Here is a 24,643-nt window from a genome sequence, read left to right on the forward strand (position 1 = left end):
TGCTATGGGCAGATAACCACTATAATTGACGCTGTGAAAATAAACTTCGATTCGTATCATGAAATTTCCATAAGGGCATAGTTGTATGGGCCGTATTTGAATAATTGTGCTTCAGCACGCAACACTTTTTTCTTTAAAAGATTTTTAAAAGTCGATTTAAATGTACATTCGAATTTTAAGCGTTGTATAAAACGCACTGTACCACTTCAGCTGAACAGCAAAAAAACAGAAATACACATGTACGCTAGAGCAGAGTTAAAAGATTTTTGGATATCGTACCCTCTGTTACGTATTTAAAGTTTCATTTCACGTTCCAACATAGATATGCAAGTCGAAGTAATCGAATTTTTATAGAAAGTAGCCATTTTGAGACTATATTATAGCTGAGAAAATAACTGAAGGAAAAATGGTATTTGTAGCACTTTAAAATTGGTGTTTGGTACATGTAGTATTTGAACTAGTGTTTGACAAGCACCTGCAAAAAGATAGCACTATAACTTCATAACTACATGGTCCATCGTATAATACTTTTACATACTGACAACAGTGGCGTCGGACGCAAATTAAAAGTGTGTGTGGTTGGGGGGGGGGGTGAGGGGGACTAGACTTATCAAAATCTTGACAAGCCAAAAAAAGGGGGGTTTTGATTATGGTTATATATAACTTTGCAAAAACCATAGCCACCCTCCGGTTTTGATGCCTATGGACAATGTATTTGTTGCACCTTATGTGACTCTGTTGCTTTAAGGTTAAAAATGTTTTGTTTAATCCTTAGTCTATTTCCAACAGTTATGTGTATACCTTGCTGACAACACTGAAATAAACCAATTACATAGGCAAAAGTTCCTTCATTTTTTTTTAGATACCCGATTGCATCTTTTTAATTATTGATTGACCATGAATGCAAATCAAACCAACTGAGACCTTTACTGCAGCCCCCCTCCCTACACCTAAATTTTTTTTTGACCGATTCAATTAATTTTCTTGATGATTTTTTATAAATGTTATTTTTTCAAAATCGTGAAGCATGTTTTCGTAGAACATGTATCCATCGATCATATAGAGAAATGTACCAATATTTTGTGAAACTAATTAGTGATCGGACGCTCTCGGAGGAGCCCATGCCTATTTCTCGTAAAATTGCAGCTGAATTTCAGGGGTGAGGTGGTCCGGATCCCCCAACCCCCGGGACTTGATCCGCGCAGGACTCACCACGTTTTGCGAAGTATGGAGTTCAGACTGAACTATAGTGAATAGACGTACATTAAATTATTGTGGAGAAATAAGATACAGTGTAGTTTCAATTATTAAAATCTCAGGCACTTGGGACATATAGATACCCCCCCCCCCCCCCCATTTTTATTTTTTGGAAATTCAAAAGAAAGAAACGCGAGGTCAACTTTCAATTTATATACATTTTACTTTACTGATATTGTAACGTTTACTTATTCGCCATTTTAAATATGTTTTTAAAGGCTTTTGCATGTCAGTCGAAAAATGTGATTTTTGTAGGTAGCTCATAGAGTCAAAAACGTTTCATTTTCTGTAAAATGATATATGCAAATTAAAATGTTTTCATAAGAAGAAAGTGAGTGCATGTCGGCCTCGGATATTTTCTATTAAAACAAATTTGAAATGGGAGGGGGGGGGGGTAGAGCCTCAAGCGCTTGTGCACAAAAACGCAATTCAGTCTTTAAATGACTTTAGTGTGAATCGCGTGATTCGATAATATTGTTTATTCAGTGATATCTAATGCAATAAAAAATGCACCTTGTATATAAATCAGAGATATAAATACCCATGTCTCTGATGTAAATACAAGATCTATCATTATTTTATGAATTTCACAATATGAAAGATCTCGATCGGACGTGAAACAGCAATCAATTAATAAGGTAAAACAACTGAGCATAAAGAAATTTATGTACACAGGAATCTTACGGGACCACAATGTCTTGAACCTTTGATTGATTTCGGTATTTTCTTTTTCTTGGACGCCCATTCCAAAACCGGTTGAAAAACGATTCCATACCCTGGAACAGCCATACCATCTATTCTCTGAGATATAAGCATTGATTTTGGATTAATTAAATTAAAATTTGCCGCACTGAGATCCCATGAACACTTTATGGCGGGAAAAGACCAATTTGGTAAAATAAAGACCTCTTTTTTTGGATTTCTTTTATGTATCGATAAAATTAATTTTTTTTTAAATAAATTAGGAATAACTTAGTAAACTCAAAATATACTGGAAAAAATGTAAACTTATAAATTTGCTGAGAAATTATTTATATATTTAAACAACAGGCTTTTCAAAGTTAGTAAGAGTAACCGGAATTTTTTACTCTAAGCGTTCACACCACTCAGATTTCAGTGTCTCTTCCGCGCTTGAAAAATGGCATCAAGTGGTGAAAACAACTCCAAGGCACTTTTCCCGTTAGTTTACGATTTTTTGAAAGAATATTGTCAAGATGTTGCCGAGAGTTTCAAGAAAAAGTTAAAAACGGTATGTTTTAATTGATAACAATGTGTGATGATATCGTTTTTTTACGTTAAGAGCTTGTTAAACACACCAAAACAAAAGCACGTGTTTTGACCCTGTACACGTGTATGTTGCAATTGATGATTTAACACGCGCATTCCTTTTCCAGAAACCACCTCCACAAGATTCACCAAAGCTTCAACAAATATATGGACAGTGGTCTGCTGAAAAGTAAGATTTTGATTTTATTCAATAGTGCACACATACAGTATTCCCCATCCTGATTCATGACGAATGACATGGGCTAATTTGATAAAATCTGAGTAAATATCGGTTAACTTTGATGAAATATATTTTTTCAGTGTTGTTTTATGTATTGCATTTATTTAGGGAGCCTAAAGGCAAGATTATGTATGTTATAATTTTCACCATGGTATAGTACCAACCTGATTGTGAAATAAACATATTGTGTATATATTTTTAAGACTCATTTTAATCTTTCAGGTTAGGAGAGAAGAGAAAACTGATAAATTCCAACGGATCTCCTGCAGTTAAGAAAGCGAAGAAAGAGTCGTCTTCGGATGATTCATCAAGGTAAGTTGCATAGTGATGAAACGATTGTCGCCGATGATCGATTATCTATCGTTCTGAAACCCCTGATGCTGCTAATCGATTTCAAAATAACAGTCGCCGACATCGTTAACCAAAAAAAAAAATCCGGAATTTGGCCAGTTTTTGGTTAAGATTTTATTATCTGCATTTCAAAACAAAATGGCAGTAGTTGATAGTGTGAATGGTAACAGTAACAATTTTCAGAGAAATAAAGGAGATCGGGTTGATTATCCATCCTCAGGAGTTACATTGTCAGATATCTGGGAGTTTTTTATTTTCTACAAATTAAAAAAAAAAACCTCAAACGGAAATCAAGTTGGATAGCAAGTCACAGACAGTGTAAAAATTGCATGTCTGGAAAAATACTGAAAAATACTCTTTCTTTTCAATATTCAAATACACTTACAGATTTTTATAGTTATCAAGTGTTTTGTTATTTCAAATAAATAATTTTTAAAAACTGCAGAAGATTATAGGATATTGAAATAGTTACCTAAACGCCCCTAGTTTTAAGAACTCCATAGAGAGTGTTGGTGGTGATGTTAAAAGTAATTTCATTCGATTTTAAAACATTCTTTTTTGGAGACATTATAAACTAAATTTCGTTACTTGAAATTCAGATTTATTTAACTGTGATCAAAGGAAGCAATCAATACACAAGTTATTAATTGTAACTCTGCTATATTTATAATAAGCCATGCACTTTTAACAATTATGATAATTCCGATTATAATCGATTATTAATGGATTACATGTGTCCGATTATTTCCGATAATCGATTATTGTTTTTAGTACAATTGCCCATCACTAAAGTTGCACAAATCCCAAGTCATTAGAAATCAGCTAATTTGGAACAACATGATGGATCTATGTGAAATGATTAATATCTTTCTTTGTTAATTTTAGTGATTCTGATGATGATGCACCCAAACAAACTAAAAGGGTTCGAGAAAGTGACTCATCAGATTCTGATGCTAAACCAGGGAAAAAGACGAAAACAATGCCACAAGCAAAAACAGCAGGCATGAAAGGCACTAAGAAAGCTAAAGCGTCCAAAGTAGGAAGCGGAACATCTGATTCTGATTCAGACTCAGAAAGCTCTGATGTTGAAGATGTTAAACCTAAAGCAAAGAAATCACCTGTAAAAAAGGCAGTAAAGAAGACCAGTGATTCGAGTAGTTCATCAGATTCAGAAGACGAAAAGAAAGAATCAAAGAGCAATACATCATACAATGCAGTACCTCCACCATCTTCAACGAACAAAAGTAAATGCGGTACAAAAAATGGACGGAAACAAGACCAGAACAAGAAAACTCCAGTAAAGAAAGCATCAAGCAGTTCAAGCTCTGATTCCTCAGATTCTTCAGAAGAAGAACAAAAAGCAAAAACTGCAACACCCAAAGTAGGTGCTAAAATAAATGGAAAAGCAACTCCAAAGAAGAAGGCTGACAGCTCAAGCAGTTCCTCTGATTCATCTGATGATGAGCCTGCTAAGAAAACTGCAACTCCCAAATCAGCTGCTAAGCCTGCTGCAACTAAACCTGTAACACAGAAGAAAAAAGCTGAAAGTTCCAGCAGTGATTCGTCAGATTCATCTGATGAAGGACCAGCTAAGAAAATTGCAACACCCAAATCAGCTGCTAAACCAGTTACACAGAAGAAGAAAGCTGAGAGTTCCAGCAGTGATTCTTCAGATTCCTCTGATGAGGAACCTGCAAAGAAAACTGCAACTCCCAAATCAGCTGCTAAGCCTGCTGCAACTAAACCTGTAACACAGAAGAAGAAAGCTGAGAGTTCTAGCAGTGATTCTTCAGATTCATCAGATGAGGAACCTGCAAAGAAAGCAGTGACTCCCAAATCAGTTGCTAAGCCTGCTGCAACTAAAATGACAACACCTGCAAAGAAGAAAGCTGAGAGTTCTAGCAGCGACTCTTCAGATTCATCAGATGAGGAACCTGCAAAGAAAGCAGCGACTCCCAAATCAGTTGCTAAGCCTGCTGCAATTAAAATGACAACACCTGCAAAGAAGAAAGCTGAGAGTTCTAGCAGTGATTCATCTGATTCTTCTGATGAGGAACCTGCTAAGAAAACTGCAACACCCAAATCAGCTGCTAAGCCTGCTGCAACTAAAATGACAACACCTGCAAAGAAGAAAGCTGAGAGTTCTAGCAGCGAATCATCTGATTCATCCGATGAAGAACCTGCTAAGAAAGCAGTGACACCTAAAGTAAGCACCTCTGGTAAATCAACACCTGCAAAGAAGAAAGCTGAGAGTTCTAGCAGTGACTCTTCTGATTCTTCTGACGAAGAGCCTGCAAAGCAAACCGCAACACCGAAATCAGCTTCTAAACCTGCTGCAACTAAACCAGTCACACAGAAGAAGAAAGCAGAGAGTTCCAGCAGTGATTCCTCTGATTCATCTGATGAAGAACCTGCTAAGAAAACTGCAACACCCAAATCAGCTGCTAAGCCTGCTGCAAGCAAAGCTGCAACACAGAAAAAGAAGGCGGAAAGTTCAAGCAGTTCCTCTGATTCATCTGATGAGGAACCTACAAAAAAAACCGCAACACCCAAATCAACTGCAAAGCCTGCTGTAACCAAAGGTGCAGCACAGAAAAAGAAGGCGGAAAGTTCAAGCAGTTCCTCTGATTCATCTGATGAGGAACCTACAAAGAAAACCGCAACACCCAAGTCAACTGCAAAGCCTGCTGTAACCAAAGCTGCAGCACAGAAAAAGAAGGACGAAAGTTCTAGCAGCGATTCATCCGATTCATCAGATGAGGAACCTGCAAAGAAAGCAGTAACACCAAAAGCAGGCACCCCTGGTAAATCAACACCTGCAAAGAAGAAAGCAGAGAGTTCTAGCAGTGACTCATCAGATTCATCAGACGAAGAACCTAGCAAAAAATCAAACACTCCCAAGGTAGTAAAAAAACAAACTCCTACCAAACCCACACCTTCTAAAAAACAGAAAGAGGATAGTTCCAGTAGTAGTGATTCATCAGATGAAGAAGCAACAAAGAAACCCACAACTCCTAAGGTAACGCCAAAAGCAGCAAGTGCTGCCAAAAAGAACAACAGCTCAAGTCAAGCCACGCCTAAAGTGAAACAAGACAGTTCTAGTAGTGATTCCTCAGATTCGTCTGACGAGGATGAAAAGCAACCTAAAAAAACTTCCAAAGCTGGAGCAGGCACCAGCGGCAAAGCCGTGAATGCAAAGAAAAAGGCAGACAGTTCCAGTAGTGACTCTAGTTCTTCAGACTCGAATGATTCGGAGGGGGATTCTAAAAAGAAAACTCCAGCAAGCAAGAGCAAATCCAAGGCTCCCACGACCTCCACCCCCATTATGAATGGTGTCGTGAATGGATTTGGATCAGATGATGATTCGGGAGTGTACACCTCTAACAAGGTAAGAACATGAGGAGGAGGTATTTTACTTACATTGTTACAATCTCTGTGGGTTTTGACATTGACAAAAAGCAAACTGTAATATGACCAGATGCAAATGATGCTATACAGTGTCTTACTGCTTAACTTCAAAAACATGACATAACAATGACCATGTACTGTAAAAGTGGTTATTACATGCGGGGGAAATTTAGACTAGTTACATGGTAAGCTTAAAACCACATAAAATGCCCCCAAATGTATGGTAACAGTAGCTGTAAATCGCGCATCCCTGTTTTTAATACCCACACATATTGTTTGACTAGAGAAAACACGTACTTAACCACCAGCGTATTAAATAGCCACTTTTACAGTAATTACTGTGTTATCTTTGCAACAATACATTTTATAATATTGTTTAGATATGTAAAAGTTTCATCTTTTAAACATAAACTAATTTAATGCAGATATAATTATTTTTTCACGACACCTATGAACATTTGTGAGAAATCTTTTGAAATACTTTACTTATAATTGTGAATAATTGGATTATTTTGTCAAGAAATGAATAGATACTCAGTACAATGTACTGCTAATTTTTTGGTATCAATTTTAAGAGAATCATATTATCAATTTTAGTTATCTAGATCATCTCAAAGGAATTTTTTTTAATCCGTATTTAATACAAACCAACAATGACACACACAGTTCTCATTCATGATATTTTTTCCTGGCGTGGTCTGTGGGCTTACGTTTGAAATCACATAGTTCCTTGTTTTGATATTTATGAATATGTTGTAAAGGATGGTAAGTGTAAATTAATAATGTAATGTTTGACTGTCTGGCAATGGGAAATGAACAAGTTTGAAGAAAACAATTACCTGTTACTGTGACTTTTGATGAAAAAACATTTTTGTTTTTATTTCCTCTGCATACTTTAATACTTTTAATTAAGATATTATTAGCTTTGAACATGTTGAATACTTGTTTATTTTGAAAAATATTGCAATGGGGATTTGATGATTTTAGTATGTACTCTTTACCTATTATCTATCACTTATTTTTCAGAAAGTCAAAGAATTAAATTTGACACCATGTTTAATGCTCTTTGGCATTTTCTCTTTTTTTGTAGGAGGAGAATTCTGATAATTCTTCAAAACAAAAGACCGATACAGGGTCTGCGAAAATGACCAAGGCGAATAATACCCCTAATAGTGATAAAAAGGTTACACAAATTCCATGTCTCCATTATTCAGGCTTTGAACTTTGACTCCATAGTTGATTAAGTAGATGTAACGGTCTTTTAATTAAGAAACAATATCACTGCTGGAGTCATTTCTACAACAATTAAGTTTAATTAATTGATTTTTTGTAGAAAAGCACCAACACCCCCTTTAGGAGAGTGCAGGCTGAAAAAATTGCGGTGGATCCAAGGGTGGCGGACAATTCATTCGAAGCTAAGGTAAGTGCTATATACAATAATACAAGTCAAGAAATCAGAGTGAGTAAAGTGTTTCCCTTCTTGTGTTGGCGGTCAAACTGAGTATTCCTACTCATTGCTGAAAATTTGTAAGAACAAAAATATAAACCATCCAATTGTTATTTTCTTTTTAAAAATTTAAATCTTGTTGCACAGTGTTTGTATCATTATATTATGTGAATGAAGCTGAATGCTTTGTGAACTTTTGTAGAGGGGAGCTTCAGGTTCCTGGGGGGAGAGAGCCAACCGTGACCTCAAGTATACACAGGGCAAATCATTCAGGCATGAAAAGACCAAGAAAAAGAGGGGAAGTTACGCAGGAGGAGCCATCGATACCAATGTGTATTCCATCAGATTCGACAGCGAGTAGAAAATAACAAGAAGGAGACATCATGCTGGATTTCTTATTGTACATATCGAGCTCTTTATCTCTTGTTAATGATTTTTCATTTGCACAAAATATTTTTGAGCTGAATTTATGTTGCAGTGTTAATTTTTTGACATTACTGTAATGGTTTGATGCCATAATGCCATTGTTGTAACAAAAGTCCACAAAATATGGTGTGCTGGAAATACTAAATAGAATGGACTGTTGCTAGAAATAAGGTTCACTTAAAAAGCTTTTTAATCAAAGGTCTGTTTCAGATTCGTTGTAACTTGGTTGTACATGAATGACATCTATTAATCCTTTGTCTCTACTTGAAGATTGAAGAAAGTTTATGAAAGATGGATGTTAATTGTATTGGTTTAATGAATTGAATCTGCCACATGAATACATGTATGTATCTTGAATTAGGTACTTTTGAATGAGCCAGAAATCACAGACACATAATTTTTGTACAGACTTGCTGTAAACCAATTTATGTTAAAGTGATAGACAATTTTACTCTTTGGTGGTAACCATAGGCTTGTCATATTTTTTTTCAGTAGACCAATTCTCTGACATGATATCTTGTTTTTATTTTTCTTACTGAAAGAAACCACAGCTGATCAGTAGTTGGGATGAACCAATACTGTATACAGGAAAATATTTGCCCCCATTTTGTTTTAGCCCCTTTCGTCCTCTTGAGCAGGCAAATTAAAGACTGGGCGAATTCCTATGTATCAATCCATCTTCTTTATTCACAACTTTGTCTGGGCAAATTCAAGACTGGGCAAAACGGTTTAATGTGAAAAAGGGCCAAAATAACCTCGAATACAATATACTTTTTTCAAATCACAAAGTAGAGTCGTCATAAAGTTGATTTACAGTATTGCGTTTTAAAACATTATCAAATGTAATCGGCGAAAGCCGTTTTTATGGACTCAATGTTGTAGTGATTTCAATTGCAGATTGACATTACCACAATATTTTGAAGGTTAAAGGTCAAGGCTAGATTCTGTAGGATATTTAAATGAAGTTGAAGGCTCTTCCTTTGGCAACCTTTTGCTTTGTTCTTCTTTTTCTGCATAACTTTGCTAGACATATATGTGGCTAATTATGTTACTTGGATGATTTGACTTCACTTGTGTTCACTGTTATAAAATGTTTTGACTGGTTTTTAGATTTGTTGAATTTTATTTGTTACGATAACACTGTATTTTTTTTTTTATCAGAACCAACATCAAGATCAGAAATGATCAGTAGGATATGTATAAAACTGAATTATGGAACAAGCCATGAATGACAAAATCATATGGCAAAATATAGCACTTATATGAACCTGATAAAGCCTCCCAGCATGTATATGAACCTGATATAGCCTCCCAACATGTATATGAACCCATCTGAGCCTTCCCTTCACAAGGTCTGTCGGAGGGGTATGTGAAGAGATCATTGATTGTTCGTATGATGGAAATCTGGGAAGTTGGAAGCAATGAGAGATATGTCATAATGTATGTTTCTTTACACATATTTGTTTTGTTATTGTCACCCATGAATTTTTATTGAAGCATTGATTTGTGTGCATCACTGCTGACAAATTTGTTATGATGAAGTTTTGAGTTGCTGATAGCTGAATCACACCTGTGTACTGGTAATTTGTTGGAGTATTTTAAAGACACTCTGTTTTCTACCATAGAAACATATGATGTATAAAATGAGGATGTTGCACTTTATTTTGAGATGTATCAGAGATAACTTATGCTAGATCTTTCCATCAATATGAAATGCATGTACCGGTATCCTTGTATCAAATATTAAGATCTCTCTGGATAAAAATAAACCCTTACAATGAGTATTGGATTGAGTGTTTGTTTGTGTACAATATCAATGGGAAATATTCAACGTGGAATCTGTTGAGTTTTGTGGATTCACACAAATAATTCATATGATAAGTCCCGAGTTCGAATCCTGCTGGAGCTTTTTTATTTTTACTTTTTTTTTGGTCAAATGTAGTGAAATTTGAAACTTCTAAAACAGTGAAAGTATTTTGATTATTGTGATCTTTTATCCACATGAATGTTGACAGGTGTCCCATGCCACCTTAACTGCCAATCAGTCATTTACAGTACATACACGCTGACCTCTGTAGATAAACAATTGAGTATTCAAAAAAGCTTGCATTGCAATCGCGTTTGTATTGCATGTGTGTACAGTGGTTAATTTACAAGGAATAGAACAAGATCGTCTCTATTATATTTTATCAAAGGTTTTTTTTATTCATCAAAAGTTTAATTAGTTACCATAATAAACAGAAGTTAGACATTTTTACTTAAACAATAAAATGATTTATTTGGTGATTCATGTGGGTATGAAGGTAGCAACATTAATTACAGAAAAAAATAAAAAACCCAAAGTTTGCGGGTTAATTTTTTCTGCAATTTTCACTACCTTAATAGCCCACATGGGTCATCAAAGAAAGTATTTTATTGTTAATATTTACATATTTCTTTTTAAAAATGTGTGAATTTATTGTAAAGAGTAAGTAATAGTAGGTAAATTATCAGTACATTAGATAAAAAAAAAAGCCCAATTGTTATTACATGTATATGCGCAGATTTGGGTCTGACATCATCACGATTAATTTGTACTATCCATGATTTTTCTAAGGTTGCTGAAGGTTTAGGGCGATTGATAAACTGGTTAGAACTTGATCGTGAAGATTTCAGTCCTGTTAGTTTCTACAGAACTATGAATCACAATCCGTTTTCTTAAGAAATGTACAGGAGATGTAAATGTAAATGTATACCCACAATTCCAAATATAGACAATAATTGATGATTTTACTGAAAGAAGTTTATTTGACAATAAATATCAATATACATGTAATATAAGTACAGTGAAAAATTTGTCTTCAACAAAAAAATAATAAATCAGATTGACTTAATTATCACAGTCATTATTCCACAGCAAAAGCAGACGTGTAGGGTATTTGGCAAACTCCTGGTTTTTGACACTTTGTTATCATCATTTCAGATGGAATGATCAGAGTTTGTTTGGATTTTTTCAGGTGTTTTCTTTTCAGTGGATGCTGTTATGTACAATTAAAACACAATAAAATTAAGTGCATAGTACAACCTTCCTCCTAAACGACTTTCACAAATTTGTTACAAAAACAACAAACACAGTTTTGCAGAAATCACAGAAATGCAGATCAGGTATATAATAATATAATTTTTTTATACATAAAACATATAAAAAATAAATAAATTCTTTTGTACACATCTGGAAAATTGGACTTAGAAAACTACATCTTTAGCATTGTTGCACTTGGGATAACAATACACAATGGACGGAAAAACCCTGTATAGAAATACTTTTACAATAGCACATTGATTTGTCATGACCTTGATAGCGCATATAACATTTTCAATAAACATCATAAACAGTCAAAATCGTAACCTATCTAATACTTCAGTCTCTGAAAAAGATATGGGCAACAGAAGGTCAAAAGTCAAGGATAAATCTCAGTTCCTTTGACCTTTGACCTCAACCAATTCATTCAATATACGGTTTACTTCAGACAACGAAGATATAAAGTAGCAGTTCTTGGTTAATTTCAATGATCTTCCATCTTTTTTACTCCTCTGTAACAAGAAGATAGGTATTCTTTTTGTTAATTGTTGAAAAGTTCAATTTAGTCTCAAAACCAACATCAGAGTTTCATGGATCTAGTCAGTAAGGGGGCCCCCTTGATCGGGGAGGATACGGCTGTAGTGGTTAGTCTCAGGTTCTCTCGAATATAATTCATTTTATCGCCCCTCATTCGAGGGTCAGGATGAGGGCCAGCGATGGGTTGAGCAGATTTGCCCCTGGGTGGGGAGTAATGAGGCAAAACTCCTTTGACATCATAGCTCCACTGCATATCTGGAGTCTGAAATTTTTTAAAATTAACAAATTGACATTGATTTGGAATCTGATTTTTTTCATTTTGATCGTTACACTTACAAGTAGTTTTAGGTAATTATGAATTACCAACAAATATAAAATATTCATTACAAAATTAAATTTTTTTTTAGCATTAATCACTTTTATTCTGTAATAAAAGAAAAAAAACCTAATATATTCATTTTCAAATTTAAATATTTTTCTATTCAGAGCTAATCTTTTCTAAGAAGTTAGAATAGTCTAAAGATGGCCTAATAATAATCATCAAGCCCTATTAAAATCAAGGTACAATAAAAGCTTCTTCCATTAAAATATGAAGAAATAAATCTTACCTGAATGACAAGTTTAGCCATATAGATCTTGCCATACAATGCTGGTTTGAATTTGATGGCCAATAGGGTTCCATTGGTTCCCTGGGGCAGGAGTTCCCCTGTCTGGGGGGTGACAGTGAACTCAGGGTCACTCCCGGCACCAAAGTATGCATTGTACATCACAGGGTGCCTGCAAAGGAGAAGGGAATCAATAATCGATTTCCAAATGTTATACATAACTAACTTAAACATTGTTAGAGTGTTGAAATATAGGCTTGTTTTATTAAATACATGTACTATTAAATTTCATTTTAAAAACCCAATTTATTCTTCCTGAGTGCCCGTACCAAACATTCTAACAAATGCTCATGAGCAGCTCATGAGAAGCACATGAGAATCTAGTAAGAAATGTATGCAAATTAGGTAGGAATTCATTTTGCTCATGTGCAGATTGTTAGTCTCTGTTAGGGAGGAAAATACTAACCAAAATGCACATGTGCAAAAATTTGCTCACCTGATTGCTCATGAGCAAAATTCTATTCGAATTGCTCACGTAAGCAACAGGCTATACAGATATATTTTCGGTAGATTTTTTTTCTAAGTTCAACTTTCTCACGTGAGCAAGATGTTAGGAAATTGGACTTAGTCAGTATATGCAGCATCAAAGTTTAATCAAAATGAAAAAAAAAATTACGTCCTTTTTCCTCACGTAAGCAATTGCAAAATTTTGTTAAGTACATTTTGACACCCCCTCCCCCACCCCATTTTTTTTCGTGAACACCAAACTGTCAGGTTTTTTTTGGGGGGGGGTAACGGTATATTCTTTTTTTTTCCTAAATTCAATTATCACTCAACTTACTATTTAGATATGAGAATCTGACAAAACCGCTTGATATTGTGATTTTTCGTAAACTGTTTGTTTCTACTTTTACTTTTGTTTTAATGTAAAGTTACCCGCTAGTCTGGTTCTCGCTCCCGCCCAAAACAAAGTAAATATCGCAGTGGCGGGGGAACCAGTCTAAGCTACGCGCGCGCTCATTGGTCGATTAAATGCCAGCCGCCAATTTTCATATTCGATTCCGCCATGTTGTCTACCATCACAGATGACGGTGAAATGAATTAAAAAGGGAATTATCTGATTCTGTACAGTACTACCGGTTGATAAGGTTAAAAATTACGTTGTCAATGGGGTAATCGTCAATGGAGTGTTTTAGTGTGTAAAATCCACGGCGTACGGCTGAACAGAGGAAGAATCTGAATGAATGAATCGAGTGCCGACACCCCCTGCATCTTCTGTATGAGTACTTCAAGTAAGTTGAGCATTAACTTGTTAAAATATATTCTTTGAATCACTTGAATGGCAGTTAAACGTGTTTGTAATTAGAATGAATATGAAACGAAATACTGTGATCTTAGCATCTACCTTTAAAACGGGGTTGAACAATTTACAACTGACCATCCGGCAAATACCGGTGTATCGAATGTAATAAAACACACGTTATTTTTTCTTTGACATTTTACTTGACAATAATTTTTGAACAAATATTTCTAACTACATTTTTTTTTATTATTAACACTGATTAACGATTTTATGACACAAAGAAAAGAGTTCATGTTCTTCTTGTGTAGAATCTGATAATATTAATAGTTGCAGTATTATATAATGATTTTCTTAAAAACTGCTTGAAATATGAAAACTTTTATCAATTTCACTGATATCAAATTTATTTATCTTTCAAATAGGCCTGCCCTGAGTTGCACAGACCTGAAGAAAACCATGAAAAGCTCGCTGATTTTATGAATGATGCAACAAAAAAAGTGAAGACGTAATTTAAGTAATGGAGAAGTTATACATGCTGAAGTCTGGTTGTGTCAATTTGGATATTATTGTGATGTTCTGGTAGTCAGCTGTTTGTGTGGTTGTTTATGTGTGAAATCAGAGAGCATGTGAGACACGAGACTGCACTGTCAAAAAAAGGACATTTGGAATGTTGGAGACCAATGCTTCGATCGATTGTAATGCAGCCAGTGTTCGTGCAGCACTTATGAACTACTTTGTATGGTTAAATTGAACTTTGCCTACTGTGAACTGTGATTTTTTTTCAAAGTCCGTCTGTGTGCTACATTGCTTTGTGTGATCAAACTGCAATACAAGTTTCAACATGCCAGCATTTATTATTGGTAAACTTTCTAAAGATTTATGTAAATGTAATGTTAAACAATGTATGAAATTGTATTTTTAAAATGACTGATGTAAATATATATTGATGATTTTAATTTCAATTTTTGTCCATTGTCTTTGAAGTGAGCAACTGTTGCACATGAGCCTCATGAGTCTCATAAGCCTCATGAGCCTCATGTGAGCAAAACTCTTAGTGAGCAGATCTATTCCTCACGTGAGCAAAAAATGCTTGTGTGCAGAATTTTTCTCACGTGAGCATTTTACCTAATTTGCATGTTAAATTGCACATAAGACTCACATGAGCAGCTCACGTGAGGAAATCTTGTTAGTCCTCACGTGAGCTGCTCATGAGCAATTTGTGAGAATGTTTTGGTATGGGTGTCGAAATAAAGTCTTGTTTTATCAAAATCTGGTAAATTTCTTTTCAAAAACCCAATTTCTATCAAATATAAACTAGAGGTACTGTGAGCAAGCTCACAATTGATACCCCCCGCTAAGAAAATCATAACTCATGTATTTTTTCTGTTATAGAAAACATTGGATGAATCTATTTCACTGTCCATTTTCTATATATACATAACAACTGCTCTATTTTTTAATAAAACTGTTAATGCTAATATGAGTACACAAACCAATTTCTATTCTTTAAATTCCATTTTAGTTCAAGTTAACTGTTAATGCATGAGGACATTTGTATCCTTATGTTAACAAACATGACTCGAATCAAACAAAATTCCACATGTCAAGCAGCCATTTAATATAAACATTTTGAATTATAAGTATACTGAGCCCGATTTTTTTTTAAAACAATGACCTTGAACTTCCTCAATTGACCTTGGGTCAAGGTCATGACACACCTTCAGACTATAAGCAATCTTGATGTGAATTAAGAACTTCCAATATTTGTCCATTAAAAAGATATTGCCTGGACATGAATTTTGTACTTTTTCTGTCAGTGGCCTTGGCCTTGCCGAAATGACCTTGGGTCAAGGACATGACATACCCTTACGTCATAAGCAATATTTGTGTGAAATAAGTACTTCCAATGTTTCTCCATAAGAAAGATATGGACCGGACACGAATTTTGGTTTTTTTTCTGCCAGTGACCTTGACTTTGCCTAAATGACCTTGGGTAAAGGTCATGACATACCCTTACGTCATAAGCAATATTTGTGTGAAGTAAGAACTTCCAATGTTTCTCCATTAAAAAGATATGGGCCAGACACGAATTTTGAACTTTTTCTGCCAGTGACCTTGACCTTGCCCGAATGACCTTGGGTCTAGGTCATGACACACTCTTAGGTCATAAGCAATATTTGTGTGAAGTAAGAACTTCCAATGTTTCTCCATTAAAAAGATATGGACCGGACACGAATTTTGAACTTTTTCTGCCAGTGACCTTGACCTTGCCCAAATGACCTTGGGTCAAGGTCATGACACACCCTTAGGTCTTAAGCAATATTTGTGTGAAGTAAGAACTTCCAATGTTTTTCCATAAGAAAGATATGGACCAGACACGAATTGAACAGACAGACGGACAGACGGACGGACGGACAGACGGACGGACGGACAAGGTGATTCCTATATACCCCCCCAAACTTCGTTTGCGGGGGGTATAATAACAAATAAAGGCAAACACAAACATTCATGAAGTCCTTCTAAATTAATGTACATGAACCATAGCGGTTATCAATATTTCAAAAATCCATTGTACAGGAATACTGGTCATAAATTCTTTAGTTACAAACACACTCAATATCGTAGACTTACTTGGATTGACTTGTGAGTCGGAAACCAACACTGGATTCTTTGTTAAGTCCTGTGGCTTCAATTGTGATGGTGTCATCTACAGGCGGTTCTGCTGCCACAAACTTCACAGGGAAACGCCACAAACCACCTGTGGCAGCTCTTACCACCAATTCCACATTATGACTGCAATAAGTAATTTTATCCATGCACAAAATATCATTTTTAATATTCTAAAATATTTTTAATATATGTCAGGGCTTAGTTTTTTGTAGATTTCATGAGTACCTCTTACCCAATCAAATTCAACATCCCTTATGAATAATGAATCACAGTTATCATTTACAACACATAACAAGCAAAGTCATGAAATTTCTTTATGCCACATTTCTGAATTTTTTCTTTTATTAGAATAATGAAGCTTTGCTGTCTTACCTCATTGCTTTGAAAGGAGCAAACACCACATTAAAGACCAGCACTACTAGTCCAGAAACCTCTTCTCTGCGCGCTCGTATCAGCGTCAGGGCCACCGAGTTCTGGAGGTTTTCCTGGGAATCCCGATCACCGAAGTTCAACTCATACTCAAACTCATTGGCTGTAGCCAGTGCTGGAAATAACAAGAAAATTAAATTAATAAGACACCAGCTAATGTCAATGTGTGAATCAGCAAGCAATATCAGGAGGCCCCACTGCCACCAACTTTCCTCAGGTCAATACTTAGCCCGAAGTCTGAGTTTTGACCTCAAATTTATGCACTTTTTTTATGGATTTGAGTTGAGGACAGAGTTGAGCAATTTGATAATTTTGGGTAATAGTGGGGTAAGTTTACAACTAAGTATTTCTTCTTGTTTAGGCAGTGCCTCTTATTGAAAACTTTTAAGGCAGTGTCTCTTACTTTCTCCCACAACGATTCCGTCGGAGATGTTGGTACTGCTTCCTTTGGGGGTAATGGAGCGGGTCAGGACAGACTTGTGGGGTCCAGAGGATGAGGGGGCCACTCCAGACAAGGTGACCTCTAGCCTCTCTTCCAGTCTGTCACGGGCTTTACATTCCACCACAGCCCCCTGCGAATCCTTGATGGGCTTGGACTCTGGAATTCCCTGGATTGGATACAGCCATCTTATTTCCTTTATTCCTTCATTTCCTGTGACTGACAACTGGTATCTAAAGTTCAAATTAAATTGGAATTTGAAAAGCAAGATCATGATCAAAATCATAAAACAATATATGTCTCAGTGTCTTGCTTAATATACAAAAAGTATCAATCTTTTTTTTTTTAATTAAAAGTTTTTAAACTGTTAGCAAAACTTCAATTACCCCTCGCTGTCTTTTGGAGCATACTGCCATCTGCTGCCATCTTCCTTTCTCACAATGACTGAGCACAGAGCCTCATACTTTGTCATCTCTGTGGGAGCGAAGCAGACAGGGATATCCAGGGTGGACTTGGGACCCACCCTGATAGTGCTGTTCTGTTTCAGTAGGAGGCAGAAGGCTGCATCAGGAGTTGGGTAACTGTTCAGTATCTGCTCCATGGCTATACTAGTGTCTACAAGAGTAAAACATTGATATTAGTAACTTAGGATGCCAATCGATTTTATTTATTGAATAACTCTCTCTCTCTCTCTCTCTCTCTCTCTCTCTCTCTCTCTCTCTCTCTCTCTCTCTCTCTCTCTCTCTCTCTGTAGCTATTAAGCTACATGTATTATGTTATTTCCATTAAAATTATTTAAGTCATTCCGTTTTGTTAAGATCCTGCAGACAACAGTGGCACTGACCTTTCAAGGAGACGTCCACTAAGACAGCATGGTCCATGGGGTTTCGGAAGGGGATGATCATGGTGGTGTTTGAGCCCGCCTCTGTGTACACACTGACTGGTTCCTGGGGCTGGGGTAACAAACCTGTCCCTGAGGCCACAAACACCCACTCCCCAAGCTGATAATCCAAATATAAAGAGTAATGCATAAGCAATTTTGAATCCTGCTAAGATATTTATGATTACCGGTATTCAATAAGCCAACTCAACAGGTACAATCATCTGATATGTATATTTACCTGTTCACTGTGGAAGATGACCTTGGCCAAATGGTCACCTTGACCTAATGTAGAGGGCATAAAATGTATGGGAACCTCAATCTCAGAATGAGGCCTAAGCACAAGGGGCCGCTCATTATCTCGCTCCAGGGAGAAGTTATTGGAGTTGGAAATAGTTGGTGTCAGTTCGAGTAATTCATCAGTAGGGTTGCTAAGTACTATTATCTGCTTTGTCCATCTAAATTATAAATCAGAAAGATATGTTCAATTTCAAAAATATTAAATTGCATTTGATATTTACCTCAAGGAATTTTAACATAATACCAGGTTTTTGTAATCTGATTTTTAGTCGACCTTTGAAGACCTTGAAATATATTTTACCTTCCGAGGTCACACTCCATGTGAGGCAGAGTGGTGGGGGGTGGAGGGTCTGCCTTCAGTCGGAGATCGTACCAAAACTCTCCAACACTCTTATGGTAAAATATCAAACTGAAAGATAAAATCATAAATCAGGTTATTTTGTGATGATTTTGAATAAAACAACACATGATTACACTTGCACATAATATTATATACAAACATGTGACAATATCAGTGTCAAGCTTATTTATTTCAAGCCTTATACAATTGTTTGTTTGAGGTATGTCATTATATGTATCTGGGAATATATAGCAATCTTTTAAGCCTTTTGAAGAGATGCACAGATTAACTTCATCCCCCTACCTTCCTCTGTGTTTTCCTACAACTGCAGGGGCATATGTCAGAGTGTACACATCTTTCTCCCCAGCCTTCAGTGTAATGGAATCCTTGCCCTTAAGGTCACGCCCCTCAATGGTGACCTCCAGCGTGATATCCTCAGGGGTCGGGTTTCTTACAATGACCTCCAGCACAGCCTTCTTCTGCAAAATCAGAAAACAAAGTGTTACAGATCTGAACACCAAAAACACCTATCTAATCAGCAAATATGAATTTGATATATTGAATCAAAAATTAAACAAAGTTTGAACAGTGTTGCAACATATTACACGTGTTCAGAAATTGAACACTTCTGTTGAAAAGAAAACTCATAAATTTAATACATGTTTTGACAGTTTCTTACCTGGCAACAGCACTCGACAGCCATGATCCTCTCAGGTGGACTGGGCTTGACGTGGATCTCCAGGGAGTACCACACCCTGTAACCATAGTACTTCCTGCTCTCCTCATCCTCCTCATCGGGGATTTCATCACCATCACTGTCAACCTCACTGTAATCGTAATATCAACCTCAATGTAATCATAATATCAACCTCACTGTAATTGTAATATCAACCTCAATGTAATCATATATCAACTTTAATGTCATCACAATGTCAACTTCGCTATAATCATATTACATGTATTAACCTCACAGTAATTGTAATATATATATATTTACATCATCCAAAAGAAAACTGAGATAATTAATAGGAAGAATTAAGGGTGTTTAAGAATAAGTTAGATGATATCTGTTCAATTACAGACCTAACCTCCATCCTATTGTCACTCCCATTCCATCAGTAAAGTAACATAAATACAGATATACTCACACGACAGGGTTCTTGCTGGCGATGAATGCAATGAGTCCTTTGTACACACCCCTCCTGCTGGGGGTGATGTCCATGCCATAGGTCCCGGTCTGTCCTGGTAAAACGGTCAGGGAATTGTTACCACTCACAAAGGAGAAGTCAGATTCCACCTATAACATAGATCAAGATATATACATACAAATACATGTACCAGCTGTACTGCAATCAGTACCACTCCCTTGGTCTTCACTTGATATCCTACCTTGTAACATAGCTTCTTCTTTGTCACATTAGGAACAGACAGAATGTGTTGGACTCTGTAATTATAAAGAAAAAAAATAAGTCTGCTTTAGTTTAAATTATCAATATTGTTTGTTCTGAGAGAGAGAGAGAGAGAGAGAGAGAGAGAGAGAGAGAGAGAGAGAGAGACTTACCCCTTTTTGGCCTCACACCTGATGACCACATGGTCCAGAGCTAGAGGTTTCTGGGGTTTACCACACAGGTGGAATACATGGTCAGTCCCATCCTCCGTGTTGGAGAGAACCAGTTTTCCCTGCAGATACAAAAGACACAGGACTAGTTTATTTCATATCAATTCTGGTTAGCCTATAGACTATAGCCCCATTTTTAACGTTAAATAATTCAATTTTCAAAACTTGTAAGTTTGATTGGATCCAACAAAAAAATTTATCTTTATTAATAATATAAAGTAATTTTTCTGGAAAAAAACCCTGTTTTATATTGGATCTGACCTGGACAATGGTCTCATTCTGGGGCTTGAACACCAGCGGATACTTAGTGGTGTTGTATGCCTTGGCCAGAACCATAGGAGGTCCAAAGAAGCCAGGGCCCTGAATGGCAGCTCTTAGGGGCCAGTCATGGTTGGTCATGTTGGCCTGTGGATTAACAATCAGATCATTAATTAATCTAATAATCTGGTATATGGAGCACTGATGATTTTTATTTTTTTACTTAATTAAATGTTTTTTGCCATTAGTATCATTGATTCTCAGTTAAGAAGTCATGATTCTTTTCAAAGTTTTGTTAAGTATTTTTTTGTGTCAAATTATAAATCACTTTGATTGCATTTTGAAAAAATCACATTCGAAGGCAATTTGGAGGTTCCAGTAAACTTACGATGGGAATTTCCTGTGTGACCGACTGATGGACGGGAGCCTTGAATTCAAGCTCTGCAGTGCTGCCCTCTGGATTAACCGTGCACTCCACCTTGTAGACACGCACGTCATCAGGGGCACATAACTCTATCTGACAGGGGTAGTGCCCTGGATCCTTGGCTGTGAATTGTATGGGCAATTCAACACAGGAATCTTTACCTGCAAAACCAGACAAAATTATACAATCAACCATTGTTAAACTACTAGTAAACACCTGTCAATATTACTTCTTTTCTGGTGGAAATGTGGTTTTCAAGAAATACTGTGGAATGATTTAAATTTGCGAATTGCCAGGTTTTTTTTTTACAGGTTTGTGTGTACATAATTTCATGAATGAACAAAAATTGAGTTTCAAAATTTGTTGCAGATGTAAATTCTTGGATGAGATCAGGTATCAAAGAATTCACGAATTTCAGTGATTTCACAGTAAGTCAGACGTACCATTGTTGGAGACTGGGGCACTGCTAGACCTCTGTAGAGGGGGAGGAACAACAATCTTTTCGGGAAGCTTGTAAAACTCAGAGTCCCATTTCACCTTGTAGGTATAACCTTGAGGAGATTTGGTCTTCAAAAAAGAGGAAAGATAGTATGTATCATCACAATTCACAATAGGGTATCACATACAAATTAATGTTTTGTTAAACACTGCAGTGGCTCATTAGTAGGGAGATTGCTTAATGTGCAAGAGGTCTGGATGATTTCATTGATTTGAGACCTATTCATTGCAAATATACAAAAGCAACTGCTCCTCACGAAGTGTTTGGCTCATTGTCAGGGTAGAACAATTACCGGCAATTGCATTTTGCTTAGAACACAATTTTTTGTCAATGAATTACACAAATCTATATAGTCATCCTCATCAAATTGTCTATATTATAATATTTATCAAATTATTATCAATGCATTGTGCTTTTCACCACTTCTCACTTTATCATTTTGCCGCCACACTGTAGACTTCACTTAATCTGCCGTTTTGCAGAAAAATAAAATCGCATACATGGGAGTTTGCTCGTAGTTTTATAGAGTTAACATATTTTCAGGAAAAAAAAGCGAGATTTTAAAATCATTGTGGTGTGCTTCTCGCTTAATTAATTTCTCCCATTTAATTAACGGTAGGAATTTATAGTAACGTTTTTCAAACAGTAGCCATACCTTGGCCTGAGTGATACTCTTCTGAGCATTGGTGGAGAGCATGGTGACAGTTTTGGCCGTCACGCTACACGTGTTGATGGTTCCGGTGACCAGACGCCGGTGTAGCTCTTTATCTGACATGCGCTGTAAAAACGAAGTTATCTTTGTACTATTTTAATATGCATCATATTTTGAACCACAACTAAGCATGAAACATTTAGATTAAACTCATTTCAATAGATACCATGTTTTTGCATTGCAAGTTCTATAAACATAAAAAATTTGGTGGTAAATCCTCAATTTAGCAATTTTTGGCAGAACATGGCTTCTACTAAATCAAGTACATGCAAATTGCCAATTGTAATGTGTAAGAATAAAGAAATTTCCATTGCGCCAAATAATGTCTACACATATCTGTTGAAAAATCAATTTTTTGCCAAATATTATACACATGCTAAATATAATATGTTTACAGTACCGGTATGTTTACGTGTGTTTACAGTATTTCAGTAGACTGTGATTGGCTTTACCTGCTGAGCAGCCATGAGCAGGGCTCGCTCCTTGGCCTTGTTTGTGATTGGTACATGGATGCTCTCCTTCAGGGTCTGCCCTGACTCACACTTCCAGTAAACCACCCTGTCATCTCCTCCAAACAGGCCACGCCCAGTACCTGGGAGGTTAAAAAGAACTAATGCACTCTTGTCTTAAAAGTTTAATTGTGGCATAGTTGATGGGGTTCTCATTATTCCCTCACATTTTATGACAAACTGGAAAGCAGGTCAATTTAAAATGGGTTATAGTTCTAGATTTTATACAAGATTTTAAGTGACCTTAACTTCCTCCCAAAATTACATTTTATTTCCAGTGGGCAAAATGTGATAATGGTAAATTTAACCTTTTAAATAATATATAGCATGTCTTGAACATGTTAATCCAGTGAGTAAATACTGGCAAAATTGCAGAAACTCAAATGAAATTATTTAAAAATTTCAAACCTGCAGCAGCAGCACTAGTGATGCGGACACTATGTGGTGTGCGGACAAATGGTACTTCTGACGGTAGTGGTAGAGTGGCGGTGGCCTCAATGGAGTACAGAAACTCTCCAATTGTCTCATTCAGGAAGATGATGGAGCACTGGCGCTCTCCAATATTGAAGGGCAGAAAATGAATTTCTATGTTAGCTGAGTCATGCGCTTCCAAATACAGACTTGCTACTGGGCTGTAGAATGCACTCATTAATGGAGGTTCTGGAGATAGAAGGAACAAAAATGAATGGAAAAACATGACAAGTCTCTTTTTAAAAGCTGGTAGAATTACTTAACACCTGCCATTATAGCTTACTTGATATATTTGATACATATGAGTATACCACAACTAATTCATTTTGCATCTATATGGGTATATTTTAATTATCCTCCCCCCCACCTTTTTATTTGTCGTATCCTTTCGGGGGGGAAATTGAATAACTTAAAACCAGACGTACCATCTTTCTTAAAGAAGGAGTCCTCTTGTCTCGGTGGTGGGGGAGTTGGCGGTGTTTCTGGCCGCTTGATTCCATGGTCCACCCTGGCCCTAATCTTTCTGCGCCTCTTCTCCTTCGGTTTCATCAGGTTGGCCGGCTTGTTTGGATCCAGGAGGTCGGCACTGGCTTCTACTAACACTACACGGAACTCCCCACCCTCATCAAACGGGTTCGTGACCTTCAGGGGAATCCTCTCCAATTCGTAGCAGGGGGACTCTGTTTTGATGACATGCTGTAATGGAGGAAAGATGAGTTGAATCGAAGGAATGTTTTCTCTTATTTGTCAAATGAATGAAAAATATTGTAGTTACACAGAAAGTGATTATAAAGCTAAGTACTACTTAAGGTTCAATGTACTGTAGGATTTGTTTTCTTTGTACAAGGTTTAATCTACCTAATTTGACTACTCCAAAAAATTCATATTAAAATCAATAAACACATTATTTCACTGTTTGTTAATGGTTAACAAAAATTGATTATGAATGTTGTTAATAAAACAAATGATGGACACAATGTTTATGGGTATACTGTATGAAAGTTTTGATGTGAATTAACAATTGATGAATACAATCCTTATGTGTGAATATTACTCTATGAAAGTGTTGACATGAATTAACAATTGATGAATGAGTGCATTGTTTGTGTGTGTACATGTTTGTATGAAACTTCAATAATGGATGTGAATGATATAACAAGCAAGGTGCCCTTCCATTTCAAGATGATCTTAT

At 36.2% G+C, this 24,643-nt stretch overlaps 2 protein-coding genes and 1 long non-coding RNA gene across 6 annotated transcripts in view; 2 read left to right on the plus strand and 1 right to left on the minus strand.

The window, feature by feature from the left end:
- Positions 1-2,367: 2,367 nt before the first annotated feature.
- Positions 2,368-10,178, plus strand: LOC105347672 (nucleolar and coiled-body phosphoprotein 1). Of its 2 annotated transcripts, XM_034479298.2 has the most exons (7): positions 2,368-2,506; positions 2,652-2,713; positions 2,987-3,076; positions 4,001-6,503; positions 7,614-7,706; positions 7,857-7,943; positions 8,173-10,178. In XM_034479298.2, the coding sequence occupies exons 1-7, from the start codon at positions 2,396-2,398 to the stop codon at positions 8,329-8,331; spliced, it is 3,105 nt and encodes a 1,034-aa protein (XP_034335189.2). In that variant the 5' UTR covers positions 2,368-2,395; the 3' UTR covers positions 8,332-10,178. The 2 variants fall into 2 exon arrangements, with proteins under 2 accessions (XP_034335189.2, XP_034335190.2); XM_034479299.2 differs by lacking the exon at positions 7,614-7,706.
- A 982-nt stretch (positions 10,179-11,160) lies between these two features.
- The window catches only part of LOC105347671 (cilia and flagella-associated protein 47), a 32,787-nt gene continuing 19,304 nt past the window's right edge, over positions 11,161-24,643 (minus strand). For all 3 annotated transcript variants that reach the window (XM_034479296.2, XM_034479297.2, XM_034479295.2), the window contains 21 exons: positions 23,877-24,147; positions 23,389-23,640; positions 22,924-23,063; positions 22,415-22,537; positions 21,704-21,827; positions 21,225-21,421; positions 20,840-20,983; positions 20,522-20,640; positions 20,350-20,404; positions 20,109-20,257; positions 19,640-19,787; positions 19,264-19,439; positions 18,922-19,029; positions 18,562-18,778; positions 18,285-18,441; positions 17,827-18,055; positions 17,405-17,673; positions 16,945-17,116; positions 16,534-16,695; positions 12,603-12,771; positions 11,161-12,256 (listed from right to left, as the gene is read on the minus strand). In XM_034479296.2, the coding sequence (XP_034335187.2) occupies positions 12,038-12,256; positions 12,603-12,771; positions 16,534-16,695; positions 16,945-17,116; positions 17,405-17,673; positions 17,827-18,055; positions 18,285-18,441; positions 18,562-18,778; positions 18,922-19,029; positions 19,264-19,439; positions 19,640-19,787; positions 20,109-20,257; positions 20,350-20,404; positions 20,522-20,640; positions 20,840-20,983; positions 21,225-21,421; positions 21,704-21,827; positions 22,415-22,537; positions 22,924-23,063; positions 23,389-23,640; positions 23,877-24,147 (3,600 nt within the window). In that variant the 3' untranslated portion in view covers positions 11,161-12,037. The remainder of the gene's footprint in view (positions 12,257-12,602; positions 12,772-16,533; positions 16,696-16,944; positions 17,117-17,404; positions 17,674-17,826; positions 18,056-18,284; positions 18,442-18,561; positions 18,779-18,921; positions 19,030-19,263; positions 19,440-19,639; positions 19,788-20,108; positions 20,258-20,349; positions 20,405-20,521; positions 20,641-20,839; positions 20,984-21,224; positions 21,422-21,703; positions 21,828-22,414; positions 22,538-22,923; positions 23,064-23,388; positions 23,641-23,876; positions 24,148-24,643) is intronic.
- On the plus strand, positions 12,916-14,864 carry LOC105325559 (uncharacterized). The gene is made up of 2 exons (XR_010709335.1): positions 12,916-13,891; positions 14,325-14,864. It is a non-coding gene; the product is annotated as an uncharacterized lncRNA (long non-coding RNA).

Source organism: Magallana gigas, chromosome 9, assembly GCF_963853765.1.
Source record: "Magallana gigas chromosome 9, xbMagGiga1.1, whole genome shotgun sequence".
Taxonomy (NCBI): domain Eukaryota; kingdom Metazoa; phylum Mollusca; class Bivalvia; order Ostreida; family Ostreidae; genus Magallana; species Magallana gigas.

Coding starts and splice junctions, on each gene's coding strand:
- LOC105347672 (XM_034479298.2), top strand. CDS start 2,396: ATGGCATCAAGTGGTGAAAACAACTCCAAGGCACTTTTCCCGTTAGTT. Junction 3,077..4,000: donor TCTTCGGATGATTCATCAAG/GTAAGTTGCATA, acceptor TGTTAATTTTAG/TGATTCTGATGATGATGCAC. Junction 7,944..8,172: donor ACAATTCATTCGAAGCTAAG/GTAAGTGCTATA, acceptor GAACTTTTGTAG/AGGGGAGCTTCAGGTTCCTG.